This window comes from Oryzias melastigma, linkage group LG6 (assembly GCF_002922805.2).
Source record: "Oryzias melastigma strain HK-1 linkage group LG6, ASM292280v2, whole genome shotgun sequence".
Taxonomy (NCBI): Eukaryota; Metazoa; Chordata; class Actinopteri; order Beloniformes; family Adrianichthyidae; genus Oryzias; species Oryzias melastigma.
The window spans coordinates 33,803,306-33,819,006 of NC_050517.1; the positions used below are offsets into that span (position 1 = coordinate 33,803,306).

Genomic DNA, 15,701 nt, shown 5'->3' on the forward strand with positions numbered 1-15,701 from the left:
ATCACAGACAGATTCTTTGAATGAATGATGTTCTTTCCATCACAACAGCTCTGCTGCACATGCACTAAACCCTCATCTGTTCCTAGTGTGTCTAGTGCAGGTTCTGGAGAAGAGAAGATGGTATCTTCACATTGACTGCAGTCAAATGAGCCGCCGTTCACATTTCTGTGGTCAAATCAGCATCACTGGATTTTTGGTGTGAGTTTCATCCAATACTTACGGTAGCAGGACTGAGAACGCTGGAAAATCTCCACCAGACTCCACGGAGCTTCTTGATGTGACCACGGAAATGTGAACGGCGGCTCATTTGACCGCAGTTGGAAAGGATTGTAAATCAATGAAAGAGCATTTTGATGTTAGCTTTGATTATTTTATCAAGAACTCTGAGAAACCAATGATTGAATGTATTGATCACAGTCAATAAACATTGGAGAATTAGCTAAAAGAGTCTTTGGTGAACTGGAAGGAGAAAGAATCAGGATTTTGGAGGAAGTTCTGTCCATGAAGATCTTCACTTCCTCGTCCAGCTGACATCTGGATCAGAACCATACGGCTGGACATTACCCAGATTGATGGACGTTTTTATGAAGCAGCTGTGAAGATTCCCTGACCAAAAATAAGTATACATCAAGTATATGTTTTAAAGTGTACTTAAGTATAGAAAAGAATATTTCCCAAAGTGGGAATTTACTAAAAAGTATACTTCTTGAGACTAAATTGGTCCATTTTTAGTTTAAAAAAGTATACTTAAAGTAACCTTTCTAGTATAATATTAGTTTACGGGCAATAAATCTAAGTTTACTCAAAGTTTATGAAAGTACACTTTGAAGTATACTTTATATATATATATATATATATATAGTGTTATATATAGTGTACATTTTTAATATACTGGAAATGTACTACTTCACTTTTAATGCTGTGTAAAAAATGTTTATGGATATAGACAAATATAAGCAAATATATTTAGATTTGTAGTATAATTCTAAGTATAATCCAAGAATACCTAACATGAATTTATGAATTTGTACCTAAAGAGTATACTATCTTAATTTTAGTTTTTAAAAACTATACTTAAAACACTTAGTAAAATATTAAACAGTATACGAAAAGCACAAAATACTTAAAACAAACTTATTATTGTTAAGGGTTTACACTAGCAAGACACAGAGCTATCATAATCAGAGGGAGAAGGGGGGCGGGGCTGCTCAGCTCAGCTTCAAAAGCCACGCCCCCTCAGAGGAGATTTTGAAAACAGGCTTCAGGTCAACATGAAAAATGGCTTTTAAGACATTTAGGTTGTGGGATTTAGGTTAAAAACTTCATAACTTCATAATCATCATTAAAACAGTACTGGGAACATATTTTAAAACAAAAAAAAATGGTCATAGGGGAACTTTAAGAAAATAACCACTTTTCAGGAATTAATTCAATTTAATCATAGAAGCACAAGGCATTAACATATTTGTATGTGTCTTTTTTTACTTATCAAATAACTTTTTATAAAACTATTGTGCAAAACAGTGTCCTTTTTCTCTTCTTCAAAGTCTCTGCACCAGTGGATAGTCATAGTCCTCTTAAATTAGGAAATATAACAAGTATGCATAATTTAGACAGCAAATCGTAAGCTTACACAATATATATATACATTTTTACACAGACCTGGTTTTTAAGTGCCCCTTACTCAATGATAACGAATAAGGCAGATTTTTTTTTTTTTTTACAATCAGTGAGGAAACGCAAAAGCTGTACAGAAAAAAAAACATAAAAAAAGAGAGATGAAATTCTGCAGGTTCTTCTTTCAAAATGAACTTTACCATGAATGTGGCTGCTAAAAAGGGCACGCATTTTAAAATCCCAACAGGACTGTACAAATGTAAGACATGCAGACTACCAGCAACTGAAAAACAAATGCACAAAAGTACAAAATAAATACAATAAAGTTAATACATTTCAAGTTGACCTTCGAGTCAAAAGATTCACGTCTGTCGTTTCTCGAGGTGTACGCCGACAGCTGAAACTTACTGACACACAGTATACTCTGAAGTGAAAGAAACATTTTGGAAATCAGAAATGCTTTCAGGCCCAACAGATGTAAACAGCTTGTGCTGACAACAGTAGTTCGTGGTGTCTTTGTGCGCACTCAAAGACTCTTTTGAACAGTCTTTTTGGGATGAATGTTGACAGCTGAGAAGAACTTAATGTTTGTCTAGTTCACACACGTACAGCAGGTGGTCCTCCGGAGACTTCCCGTGGCTCTTGCTGAGGTGGAGTTTGATGGCGTGCTTGGTGGCGAACTTGCGGACGCAGAGCTGGCAGCGGTACACGGAGCCGGTGCAGTCGTCCTCTGATTGGGGGGACAGTAGGGACTCCAGCGGAATGACCTTCTCGCTGAGGGCGTTGGAGTCTTTGAAAGTCTGTTTGGGGGACAGCTTGGCCAGATCCTTCACCCTGAAGCCCAGGTGGGCTTCCAGGTGACACACGTACGCTGCCGGGGTTCGTATCTGCGAGGCACAGTCGCTGCAGAAGAACGTGGGCTGACCCGAGTCCAGGTTCTTTAGGAACTTTGTTCGACCTGTTCTCCTCAGCTGGTACTTGACGTTGGCCAGCCAGTGGCTGATGGTGGTCATGGAGAGTCCGGTGAAGCGAGATATGTGCATCCGTTCTTGCGGGCTGAGGTCATTGATGATATATTTCCCGTCTGACGTCTGCCTCAGGCTGGAGGCGAACTGGGCCTGCAGAAGGAGTAGGTGCTGCGGGTTCCAGTTGGAGTGGCGGCCCTTGCGTTTATGGCCGTGCAGGGATGTGTCGTCCTCTTCACGCGTGGACCCTACGACTTCTGTCCGGTCGGCGGCCCGGGGCCGAGGAGGAGGCTTGGCTATGGGGTGGGACTGGGTCAGGTTTCTGAGCATGTCGGAGATGTCTGACAGGGCGTTTTCATGGAGGGGGCTGCTGGAGGTGTAGGGGGAGACCACTGTTAGCTTTGCAGGGGTAACGAGCGAAATGGGGGAGACGGAGGAGGCTGTGGACGAGGGCGTCAGGGGGGCCGAGGCGACAGAGCTTCCTTTATCGTTCTTGCTCTTCGTCAGGTCCATTGGCTGGTCGTCACCGGGCTGACACAAACTGTTGTGGGCAACGCCGTCTGGCTTTTTGGTCTGCGACGGAGGAGTGGCCACAGCAGCCTTCTCCGTCATGCTCTGGCTGAGTCTGGAGAGCAGACTCAGGGGATCCTGGTTTGGCAAAGAGGGCTTGGCTGCTTTTCCCAAGTGTATGTTCATTACTGACTGAAGAGCACTTAGTGGGTTAACGAAGGGCTGCTCCGGAGCGGCGTGAGCGGTGATGATGGCAGTGCTGCATCTTAGCGTGGAGGCAAGAGGCGAGCTGGCTGCTGGGTCCCTCTTGGGCTCCGTTGCCGGAGATGCTCTGTTGCTATGGCTCCCCCTGTCACTGTTGGCTGGTGTGACGTCCCTCCATTCCCGAGGTGAGTCAACCTCTCCGGCCTCGCTACTGCATGGAGACGGTTGGTTCTCCCTCTTCGGAGAAAGCTGCTTAACCCTTTGCTCTATTTTCGCGACCTTCTCCGTCACCTTCCGCACCAAATCCTCCATAGCTTGGAAGTTGTTGGTGGAAAACGAGGAGGGCGGACTCAGTAATGGGGAGACAAGGGGCTGGTTCTTGGCGTAGGACGACAACACTCCTTCTCCTCCGTTGAGGAAGAACTTCACTTGGGAGTTCTTCTCCATGCTGCCTTGTTGGGCCTTGAGGGCGTTGGGGAACTGGTAGGCAGCATGGATGCTCTGATAGCCCCCCCAGCTTGGATTCCCACTCTGTGCCTTGTTGATGGCTGATGTCACAGTGTTTTCAAGTGATTTGAGAATATCTAGCCCCCCCTTAGGGCTCTCCTTCAGGTCCTCCTCTGTGAGATAGTTGTACTTTGAAATGTCATATTTTTCCTCCTTCTCAGCATCCTCCTCCTTGCTCACAGACACCGGGACTAACTTCTCCGTCTCGACAGCCTCCTGTTTAGTGCACTCCTCTTCAACCTCTTCTTTCTTGATCTTTTTGAGAGGGAGGGAGGGGGCCGGGGAGGTGGTCTGAAGGGGTTGCGAAGAGAAGGCGGAGGGAGCAAGCGGCACGGACTGGACCTTTTGTTCTGGCGGGGTGGTCACCCTCACCGGGTTGGGAGACGTGGCCTCTGGAAACGTTTTGATTCTCTTCACCACGGAGCTGTTGACCCGCAGGAAGTGCCCCGTCACCATCATGTGGGTCCTCAGCTCCTGCAGGGTGTTGTAAGAGTTGCCACACTCTATACACTTCAGGATTTGCAATTTATTGGACTCAAACTGCCACGTATAGCTGGCACCGTTTTGGTGACCGTAGCGGTGATTGGAAGTGCTCTGAGGGCCGGAGGGGGCTTTCTGGGAGGGCTCACTGGGGTCTGCTTTTGACTTGGGGGTCCCCTCTCTGGATCGGTGGGCAGAGGTGAGGTCTAAACCTACAAAGCCTCTTTTCTTGGAGGACATGATTTTGGCTGCCACGGGAGCCATGGGCTCCTTCAAAGGCACTTTCTGGTAGTGTTTGGTCTTGATCATGTGGACGCTGAGGTCCTGCAGGGACTCAAAGGAGTGACCGCAGTACATGCACTTCAGGACTTTTTGGGCATCTTCCTTGCCCTCCATTTCCAGCAGGGACCGCTTGCGTGGTTTGGACCAGCGCTTTGCGCCACTGCCCGCCTTGTCCTGGTTGTCATCGCGGTAGTGGCCCGTGTCGTTCATGTGCACTGTCAGCTCCACCAGAGTGTCGTAGGCTGCGCTGCAGCCCTTACAGCGGAACTTGCTGGCCCCGGTGAAGATGGAGCCGAACAGCCGCGGGTTTTGCCTGTGGAGCTGGACGGTGCTGAAGAGGCTGGGCTCAGACGGAGCCTGCTGACGGTTCTGAGGAGGAGGCTGCTGCTGTAGTGTCTTTGCCACTGCCGACTGGTGCCAGTCGTAGCTACCGCTGCTGCAGCTGCTGCTGCTGCTGGTGCTGCTGCTGCGAGCAGGCTTCTCTGTAGACGGCTGCACCTGTGTGGGGGCGGAGTTTAAGTTCAGAGGGGACCACAAGGGACTGGTTAGGAAGCTGGAGTAGATAGCCTTCATTTGCTCTAAGGTGTCCGTGCCTAAAGAGGAAGTTTGGGAGTCAGTGTTCAGAGAGAAGTTGGCCTCAGCTTTCCCGGAGGGGCTCTCCGAGTCCGAGAGGCGCTCACTCGCCTCGCTTGCATGCGACTCGCTGTCCACCTCGTGTCCAGAGAGCTCTGTGGCCTCGGCCGATTCCTGGTCGCATTGCTTCTCCTTGGCAGTCTGAATGTTTTGCTCCGCGTACTCATCTTTCATGGGAAGGTCATCCTGAGGGACTGAGGGTAGCACTCTTCCTTCCGCTTCCTCGGCGTTGTGCTCCGTCAGCTCCTCGGGAGAATAAGCTGCGAGGAGAATGGAGACAAAGAAAGAGGGAAAGAGATTAGCTAAATGGTAGGGAGTGAACATGCTATGTTAGAATAACTGAAGAAAAAGTTTCCCTACAATGTGTGCCCGAGGACTCCCAGGGATAAATGAGCCATCTGTGTGGGAGCCTTTAAAGCTGAGCTGAGAAATTACAGTCATCCCATTTCACCTCATCAACCGTTGAGGTGTTATTTTCCTCTAGGCGAGCCTGTATTTATATACTACCCCAGCCACACGGAACTTATGCCTCCCCTTTTTCTCTCTCCTTCCATTGGAAGAAAACAAAAAAAGAAATATCTTGGCAAAAACATAATGCACCATTTTATTTATCTCAGGGCACAACAGCTTGAAATGAAAACTAAATCTGAAATTAATGAAGCCCAATCTTACTGTGGCATTCTCCTCTGGGGTAATAAATGAGTTGGATCAACCTCCATCTGTCAGTTAATATGTCTGACGCCTCTTCATCTGCCTCTTCTCCGATTACACACACACATGCATGGTGACACACATGCACACGGGCAAAACTTCCAACAGTTTGGCTGATGAAATTTTGACATCGTTTGGCACCAAGAAGTTCGTCTTTGATACTGAGAAGAAATTTGATGTCCCACCTTTGAACGAAAGAAAATAACCGCCTTAATGAAACAGAGAAGAGTCAAACCAGCTCCAGAGTTAAGGAGGATTCAGAGGAGAGTCGGAGCATTGTTGACCTGATGGTGATGCGTAAGTGGGCTGTCACTTTGGTGCCCGGTGCTCTCATGAGGAGAGATGATAAGTGTGCGCCTCTGTCCATGCAGATGTGTACTTCTGCGCCCCACAGACAAACAAGAACACACCAATTCCTGCGTCTCCTGAGGTGACACGTCTTCCCATCCAGCTTGGCCCCCCCAGACTCCGCCCACTCACTTCCTGACTGCCTCACTGTCAAGTGCCTAAAAGGGCCGAGGCTGTTCCGACAAAACAAGACAAACGCCAGCGGAAGAAATAATTGAATTGCATCTGGAACTAGGGATTTGACTATTAGACGCATAGATTATGATCCATAAACCATTCTGAGTCATACTGTGAATTAAAAAAACACACACACACATTTATATATATATATATATATAAAAAACGCCCCTGTCACCCTCCGCGGGTGGTTTCTTCTCCAATCTAGGGTCCTCTACCAGAAGCCTGGGAGCTTGAGGGTCCTTCGCAGTATCTTAGCTGTTACTGTATATATATATATGTATATATATATATGTATAAATATAAATATGTGTATATATATATATTTATATATGTGTGTGTATATATATATATATGTGTGTATATATGTACACATATACCTGTATATATACACACACACATATACACACACACACATATTTATATATATATATATATGTATATATATATACATATACATATATATATGTATATATATATACATATATATATATATATATATATGTATATATATATATATATATATACACACACATATACACACACACACACATATATATATAAATATATATACATATATATATATATACACACACATACACAAATATATAAATATATATGTGTGTACGTGTGTATATATGTATTTTACATATTTCCAAACATTTGTGCTAAGTGAGGTTGGCGGGGTTATCTATCTATTTATCTATAGATATATATATATATATATATATATATATATATATATATATATATATATATAAATATACACACACACGCACACACACATATATAGATATGGATATAGATATAGATATACATATACAAAAAAATCCCACCGACCTCACTCACAGCAAATCTTCTGAAACATTTATGCTTTTTCAAAGTCAAAGTCAAAAATTGTGTCGTACTAAAACTAAGGAAGCATCCAAACACACCAAATCATTTCCCACGCCTTCATTCGGAGAAGAGAAACCATCAGTGTTCCTGTGAGTGCAACTTCAACAAGTTCTGCCTCTGTGAGAGCTTCCAGCAGACTATTTTGAATATCATGAGAAAAACTCCTACTTTTGAATGAAATAACAGCTTTAAAACTTGAGGCCGTATTCTGTGGTGGACATTTTTTAGGTGTTTAAAGTCCCACTCCAATCATCTTATGATCCATTTTCTAAAGTGTTCTCTGTGGTTTTTTTAATTCAAGATTCAGTTTATCCTCATTATACATATAGTATTTACAGGGGAATACACATGTCAGATGTTGTTCCTCACTAGTATGACAGAGTAAAAGAAAAACATAACGAAATAAATAAAATAGCAATAAAATAACAATTTTTTTAAATGATAATCATGCTTTTCTTGGCCAAAATCTAAAAACCTGTGTTGCTTTCTAGGACATAGTTTCTGCGGGAATTGAAGTGTGGGCGGGTCATCAATAACTGAGAGCTCTCTGTTTTTGCTCTCTTTTGCTAGCATACAGGCACTCACAAAACCAACCCAACATTCACAGTGCAACAAAAATAACAGCAAAATCACAGCTATCCAGTTCTGATCCAGATTCCAGCTCAGATGAGTAAAACTAAGACCTTCATGGATCTATTACTCCAAGTGGATGTATCAAAAATGGGGCGGAGCAGGGAGCTTGTAGCCCCGCCCAGTGTATTTTTAATGTCACAAATACGAACTTTTTTGTATGATCCTGCTTCACAACTATTTGAATAAAGAAATAGACAGTTTAAATCTTAATTTTCTTCATCTACTCTATGACCTACATTTAATTATCAGAATTATTGTAGAAGTTTATTCCACTCATTGTTTGTGTTACAGAAAAGAATAATTCATAAAAAAAGAACATACCAATCATTTGTTTACAAAATCCTATCTGCTTAAATTTGGTTGATTTAAAAATTATGTTGGTCATGTTAAATCCAAATTTATATTTAAATCAAATTATTTTGTTTTATTTAAATCAGTTTCTAGTTAAAGGAAAGATCATTTCCAAGTTCATTTAGAGCGAACAACATATTTGATTTCAAGGCATTAGATTGTGGAACTCATTAGATAGAACATTTAACCTGTGCATATGCTATTCAATTAAAGGACAAAACATTAAATAAAAAATGATAGACGGTACACTGAAAAAAGCAAATCATTGGATCAATTAGGATTATAATAATTTGTTACATTTAAAATTATTAGTGTTTATCAAATTAAAATTTTTAGTTAATGGTTTAACTTAAAAATGTAATTTGATAAATGAGTATACTTGTAAATGTAACTAATTACAGATTTCTTCCTAATTGATTACTTCACTTTTTACAGTGTAATTAAAAGGAATGGAAGCAGGAATCGATCAGATTAGGAACAGGGTCTGATTATCAGTAAGAATGGTTTTGTCTTGTTTCATTGTTAATTTGTGATTGGTAGGAGCAGATATTTTGAAATAATTTCCTTTTTTGGAAATATTCTTATTTGGCCTGCCATGAGCAACAATAAACTCAAATGCAGCATCAGAAAAATGCCAGAAAAAACATGTTAAAAACTTTTATTATCAGAGTGGGTCTTAAATAAAAGCTAAACAAGCTCGTCTTTACCTATAATGCACTTGGGTGGAGGACAGTAAGACATATTGGTCTATTGCAGGGGTCTGTAGCCTGTGGATCAAGAGCTATGTCTGGCTCTTCTGCCCTTTCGTTGTGACTCTCTGGTTAAAGTGAAATACAAAGCTTTTAGTTAAAAAAAGTAACAATAAAGTAAAGTAAAAAAAGAAAAAGTAAAATAACTCACTCTGCGAGCCTCCAAAGCACAGTAGCCATAGTGGTTCGATAAACGAGAACTAAAGATTTTGAGAAATTCCTGTGTTTTAATTGTGCCTCGTGGTTAAAAAAAAACAGGTAAATAGCTCTGTTTTAATTTTATACCGTGAATTTATGATTTTTTGGCTAAGAAGCACCAAAAATGTTTAAAAAGATGTACATATTTTCTTAATTGCTAACTTTTAAGGCTGTCATGATTAGTCGACTAATCAACGACTAATTGACTATTAAAACAGTCGACGACTAATTAAATAGTCAATTAGTCGTTACTTTATATTATATGGAGTCAGAGTGTAGTAAAGTTGAAAGCTGTAATGGCATTCTGTTAGTTTTTTAGACTATTTTGGCATTTATTTTGTTTTTTTAGGCAATTTTGGAGTTTAGCTAATATTTCAGCTACATATTAGTTACTTTGGATAATTTAGGCTTTTTTCAGTTTTTTAGGTCAATTTAGCATTTAACTAATATTTTGACTAGCTATCAGCTTCAGCGTTTTCAGCTATCAACTTCAGCAATTTTAGCTATAAATTTCAGCATTTAAAAAAAAGTTTTAAGGCTGTTTTGGAGTGAGGCTAATATTTACATGCTAGCTGTTTTGGCAAACCTAAGTTATTTATTTTAGTTTTTTAGGCTAATTTGGCATTTAGCTAATATTTTAGCTGGCTATCCGCTTCAGCATTTTTAGCTATCAATTTCAGCATCTTCAACGGTCAAATTCAGCTTCCAGCATTCACACTAGCACTATTGCAGGTAATGTTATATATCTAGTTTTTTAGCTTTTTTAAAGCTAATTATGGTTAAGATGTCTGCTTTCCACCCAGTTTGTGCATGACCCGATTAATCGACTAATCTGAATCTGACATTACACTACCTACCACTAGATTTGATCCATCGAGATGATCCTTTGGGACACAGGAAATCTTTTATTCTGAAAGGAAGTCCTGTGAACCTTTGTGAAAGGTTATAAATTGTTTCATATTTTGAAAAAAAAATCTATTTTGACTTAAAGTTTGTTTTTATCTATGCCAAAACAGAATAGTTTATTTATATTTCTCGTAAAAATACCAATAACATAAATACAAAGTCAGTGAGAAATTAACCCAAATGGCTCTTTAAGCGTTCAAGTTTGCAGACTCCTGGTCTGATGTTTCTTGGTGAAAAGAAAACAAAAAAAAGGAAAAAATGCATGAATTTAAGGAATTACTGTTTTTTTTAAATCGTGCCTAAAGTTTCCCGCCTCAATCTAGAACCTGCAAACAAACAAACATGTGACTAACCCCTTCACCCCCCCACGCTCACATATCCAGTCTAAACAAAAATGTCATCGCTGAAATAACTCTCATTTCCAGCGCTAACAGCCAATCTCTAGGCAGCCACGCGGCTGGCGCTGGTCTGATTTGGGCCCTGGGGGCAGAGCAGCAGGCAGCCCCGCCGAGAGGCCAGCCTAATGGAGACCTGGCAGGTGCGGCCCACTCTCCGTCCTCCCGGAGATTTGGTTTGTCACTGGGTATCCATTACCTGCCATTCTCCGCTGATCGGCCCCGACAGCCCTGATCAAAAGATGTCGTCAGGCCCCAGTCCGCTTGGCAGTCAGTGGCATGTCGCTTGTAAAAAGGGCCAAGCAGGGTGTAAATAAAATGACAAGATCACTTCCCCGGCCCCTCATGTTCTGGACACAATTATGATAATGCGGACGTGGGGAGGAGGGAGGAGCGGCTCAGACATATCTGAATGTACAAGGGATTCATCTCCCTGTTTACCAGCTCTACTCCCTCCATTCACTTCCTTTTGCTCCTCTTTAAAGGAGAAATTTCAATGTCCGCGTCCCGACTAACCGCTCACAGATGTCGGCTTACATCACCGAGGCCTGTCAAACCGCTTAACCAAGACTTTCAAATGTCCCCCTTCTTTGGGTTAGTTTGCAGTGAATGTTCTACCCTTCTCTGCAGCCCTGCGGGTTCTTCTTCATCCGTCAGGAAGCCGCAAGAAAAGGAGTCCGAAAGGATCAGCAATAAAAACCTTTGGAGTCAGAGCCTGCTCCCAGGCAATTTAAAATGCAAAACAAAAACCATTATGTCTGAGCACTATCTGTTAATTTAATCCCCAATGACTGATAATCCATCACACAGGGCGACAACCACATCCAATTATTCTCCCTGCCTTGACTGACAACAGAGGTGATTTATCAAGCTAATAAAAGGTGATAGGAATATAGAGGCTCCCTTAGAATAAATTATGAATATTATGAGTACAACAATACTTTTACATGCCGCCTTAACTAAAATGTAAGCGTACGGTGGAGGGGCCAGCGTATGAATCATGTGAGTGTGCAAATGTGTGCAGAGCCTTTGCCGTGTGGCGTAAAAATGGGAATCATTAGATTCTGTGAATGGTTCCTTTGAGGGAGGGGGTCTTTTCACAGCAGCAGTCAGACTGGCAACAACAAACTCCCACAAACACAAAAGCTGTAAAGAAAAAAAAGGAAGAAACACACTTCTGAGATGCAGATACACAACCTCCTCATGATTATAAACAAGCCGTCGGTTATGACACCTGAAACCCCTCCCACACGCCGGAGCGTACACGTAGATCTCGGCGATGAGGAAAGACAGTGACATCTTGGCATGCAGGAGGCATTCTTGCGGAGTATCATTTTCATAAACATAAGGGCCGCAGACGAGCAGGGAGAGATCATCTGATAGAAATACTGCAGTGCTGCTCTGACAATCAGGGACACGATGAGGGGAGGGGGGGCATTAGGGAGGAAGGGGCCGCCAGAGCAAACGAGGATGTTCGTTTCTGCTCAGGTGATGCCGAAGTTTGAGCGTCTGCAGCCGGCCGGCATGCACAAATCTACATAAACCTTTTAAGAACAAAAAACTACAATCTCTTTTCATCCAACTGCAGCAAAACCCAGTTTGTTGGTGGTCAGGAAGAACGTTCCAGATTTGGCCTCAACAACTGGAGAAACAGAGCCAATCACAGCCAGCAGAAACGGGGTAAACAGGAAGTGTAGTTAAAAACTACCTGACCCTCACACTCAGACGACTGCCAAAAACCCAACGCCATTAAAAAGGGGATATCACAGGGCCAACATCTCATTTTTTATGCTTTTTGACACAAACTAAAACTTTAAAATATATTATTATGTTTAACCCTTAAAAACAGGGGTGTCAAAATTAATCGCACAAGGGGCCAAAATCCAAAACACAGCCGAACAGGATAAACATTTATTAAACCCTTTAAAACTAAATATTTTAAACTTTAAAAACACAGAAAATGCTAGTGCTACTAGCTGAAGATGCTGAAATTGATAGCTAAAAGCGCTGAAGCTGATAGGCAGCTAAAATATTAGTTAAATGCCAAATTAGCCTAAAAAACCAAAAAAAAAAAACAGCTAGTATGTAGCTAAAAAAATAGCTAAATTTCAAAATAGCCTAAAAAAGCAGAAAAAAACTAATTAGCCAAAATAGCTAGCCTGTAAATAGTAGCCTGACTCAAAAACAGCTAAAAAACTTAATTAAAAAAGGCTAAATTAGCCAAAAGAGCTAGCATGTAGCTGAAATATTAGCTTGACTCCAAAATAGCCAAAAAATCTTATTAAATGCCAATAGTCTAAAAACTAGCAGAATGACAATTTTTAAAACTTAACTTTTAAAAAATAATTATGAATAATAAAAATGCTTGAATATTATTCCAGAATAAATCAACTTATACCTTAAATAACTTTCAAGTTTTTACCTTCCATAAAAAAACATACATTTAGCCAAAATTATACAACTTAGAAATAAGCGCAAGATAAAATCGGGCCATTAACAATAATAAAATATAATGATCTGAAGGGCCTGAGGTGTCACCAGTGACGCTTAAACACAAAATCTTTAAACACACAGACCAATACCTATGTCAAAAAAAAAAGAAAAAACGTGACTGTCTGGAAAATGTTGTAGTATTTATTTATTTTAATTCTCTAAACTTAAATAATAACCACTTAAGAAAATAGTTTAGAATAATATAAGCTCTCCTAAACCGGGACGTGAACCCCCAACCTTTGGAATTGCAGGTAAAAATTCTAACCACTACACCCATTTGTGTGAGGTATACTACATGGTTGGCCTTTTATCAAGCAACTCCAGAGTCAAAAAAGGTTTAGAGATTTCCATTGTTAAGTGTTAAAAAAAAAAAGCTAGATCCCCACTTAAATTATTCCTTCTCAACGCTTCTGCGTCTAGTGTGAACCTAGCGCTGCATCAGGAAAGGAGGGGCGAGGCACCAGACAAATTTATTTCTATTTTTTAATTGTTAACACAATAATAATTTCGGTTAATTCTGAAGGAGAAAAGCGTTTAAACGATCGGCTGGAATTATCGTGTTAACCATTGAAAAGTTACAGAATGTTAAAGATTTTTCTGTTTTTAAGCGCCACCTAAGGTGCTAAAGGATTAACAATTCAATGTTTTTACATTTAAGCAAAAATAGTTTTGCGTCAAAATGTAAAAAAAAAAAAAAAAAAAAAAAAAAATTAATGTAATGCTTCATTGCAATTTGGCGCCCCTTCTGGCAGATGGGGACCTAGGCGGCTGCCTATGCCCAGGCCCGGCTGTGGTTAACACAATCATGTAATTTCAGCAGTTTCTGAAGGAGAAAAGCGGCTAAACGAGCGGCTGGAATTATCGTGTTAACTGTTAAAAAGTTACAGGATGTTAAAGATTTTTGTGTTTTTAAGCGTCACCAATGACGCCTCAGGTGTTAAAGGGTTAAAAATTAATTTTTTTTTACATTTAAACAAAATTGGTTTTGAGGCAAAATGTAAAAAAACCCAAAAAACTCAAAAGATGAATGTAATGCTTAATCATTGTAATTTGGTGCCCCTCCTGCAGATGTCGACCTAGGCAGCTGCCTAGGTCGACTATGTCCAGGCCCGGCTGTGGTTAACACAATCACATAATTCCAGCAGTTTCCGCTTTTCTCCTTCAGAAACTACTAGAATTACATGATTGGGTTAACAATTAAAACATTTAAAGAACATAAATGGCAAAAAAAAGATTCAAGTTTACGACTTTCATCTTTAGTCATTAGATAAAAAGAACCAGCTGGAATTCTGGGAGGAGACAGGAAGTTCTCCACATAGGTGGTCTCTTCCAGCTTACATTAATGGAAAAGCTTTTAAAATAATAAAAAAACAGTTCAGGAAATAATGTAGCATTTGTTAGCCTGAGGTTTGATGTTTAACCCGTAGAGGAGGAGAGCGTTCCACCACGTCTGTCTTGGACAGCGTTTTAAGTGGACCTTGACGGGCTGAACCAACACGGCCAATCAGCGGGGGCTCCTGCTGACAGGAAACAGACTGAACACTACAGGACAGGAAGTCACCTCCATCAATTCTTTAAAAAATAAATAAATAAAAAAATAGACTCCGCTCTCAAGTATTCCAGCTGTTTCAACCTCCTTAAATAGATTAGAATAATTTAGTCCAAAACAGCCCCATTCTGTCAGAATAGCAGCAGATCAGTGACATACCTAAAATGCCTTTCTCGTGTACACTCATGTCAAAGTGGCGCACTCAATCAAACTTCTCGCCGTTTTGCCTTTGATCTTCGGGAGCCGGCTGAAAGTCCCACGAGAAAAACGGTAACAGGTGATCTGTGGCCATCTGAAAAGCCTAACAAGCTCTGACATAAGTCTGCTCTGCAGATATACCAGGCCAGACGGCGGCACCGCTCACAGCCCACAACTCCCTTCCTATGCAGGACTATCACGTTCCGAGGACGTCGTATTTGTGTGCGTTCTCTACCCCCTGATGGCACTGTGAATACATTGTGTCCGCCAATTGTAGTGCAGGATGTGTGATACGGGAGATGGGAAAAACAGAGGGAGATCTCTCTGGCCCCAGGCGAAGCTCAGAGCTTTAAACCTTGTCAGCGCCCAGAGTGGGAGGAGAGAGCGAACAACAAGCCCTCAGCTGGTTGTTGTGTTATGGCTGGACCACAAAGCTGCCAGCTGCACACACAGTCACCCCCCCTCCCGTGACCTGAACCCCTTCATCTGACGAGAGACGAGCCGCAAACACGTCCCGGCCTCCTGCGACGCGCTCCGGAACATCGGAGGGAATGAAAAGGGGGTAGAGGAAGTGGCAGGTTGGAGCAGCCACAACAAGAGATAAAAACACGCGTGACCTAAAACCACAGCTGTGGAATCAAGGACGAGAAGACGGCGGCGTTCCCGTCAAACACGTCTGGTTTGCAGGTTTACCGGCACTTTTCCTGTCTTCCTTATCAAAACCCGACTTGATCAGGTTTCTCAGCATTTCCCTTCAACTAAAGTTCAGACCAAGACAGCGATTTTACCAGAGCAGGAGAAGAGAAAACGCTAAATTCCTGCAGAGTTTTTCAGGTGAGACCCTCAGTGAACACCAGCCTGTTGATTCCAGATGCACCTAAACACGCATCAGCATCAG

At 41.6% G+C, this 15,701-nt stretch overlaps 1 protein-coding gene across 1 annotated transcript in view; it reads right to left on the reverse strand.

Moving 5' to 3' along the window:
• Window positions 1-1,414: 1,414 nt before the first annotated feature.
• The window catches only part of tshz3a (teashirt zinc finger homeobox 3a), a 23,504-nt gene continuing 9,217 nt past the window's right edge, over window positions 1,415-15,701 (reverse strand). Inside the window, exon 2 of the mRNA XM_024282546.2 lies at window positions 1,415-5,458. Within this exon, the coding sequence (XP_024138314.1) occupies window positions 2,199-5,458 (3,260 nt within the window). The 3' untranslated portion in view covers window positions 1,415-2,198. The remainder of the gene's footprint in view (window positions 5,459-15,701) is intronic.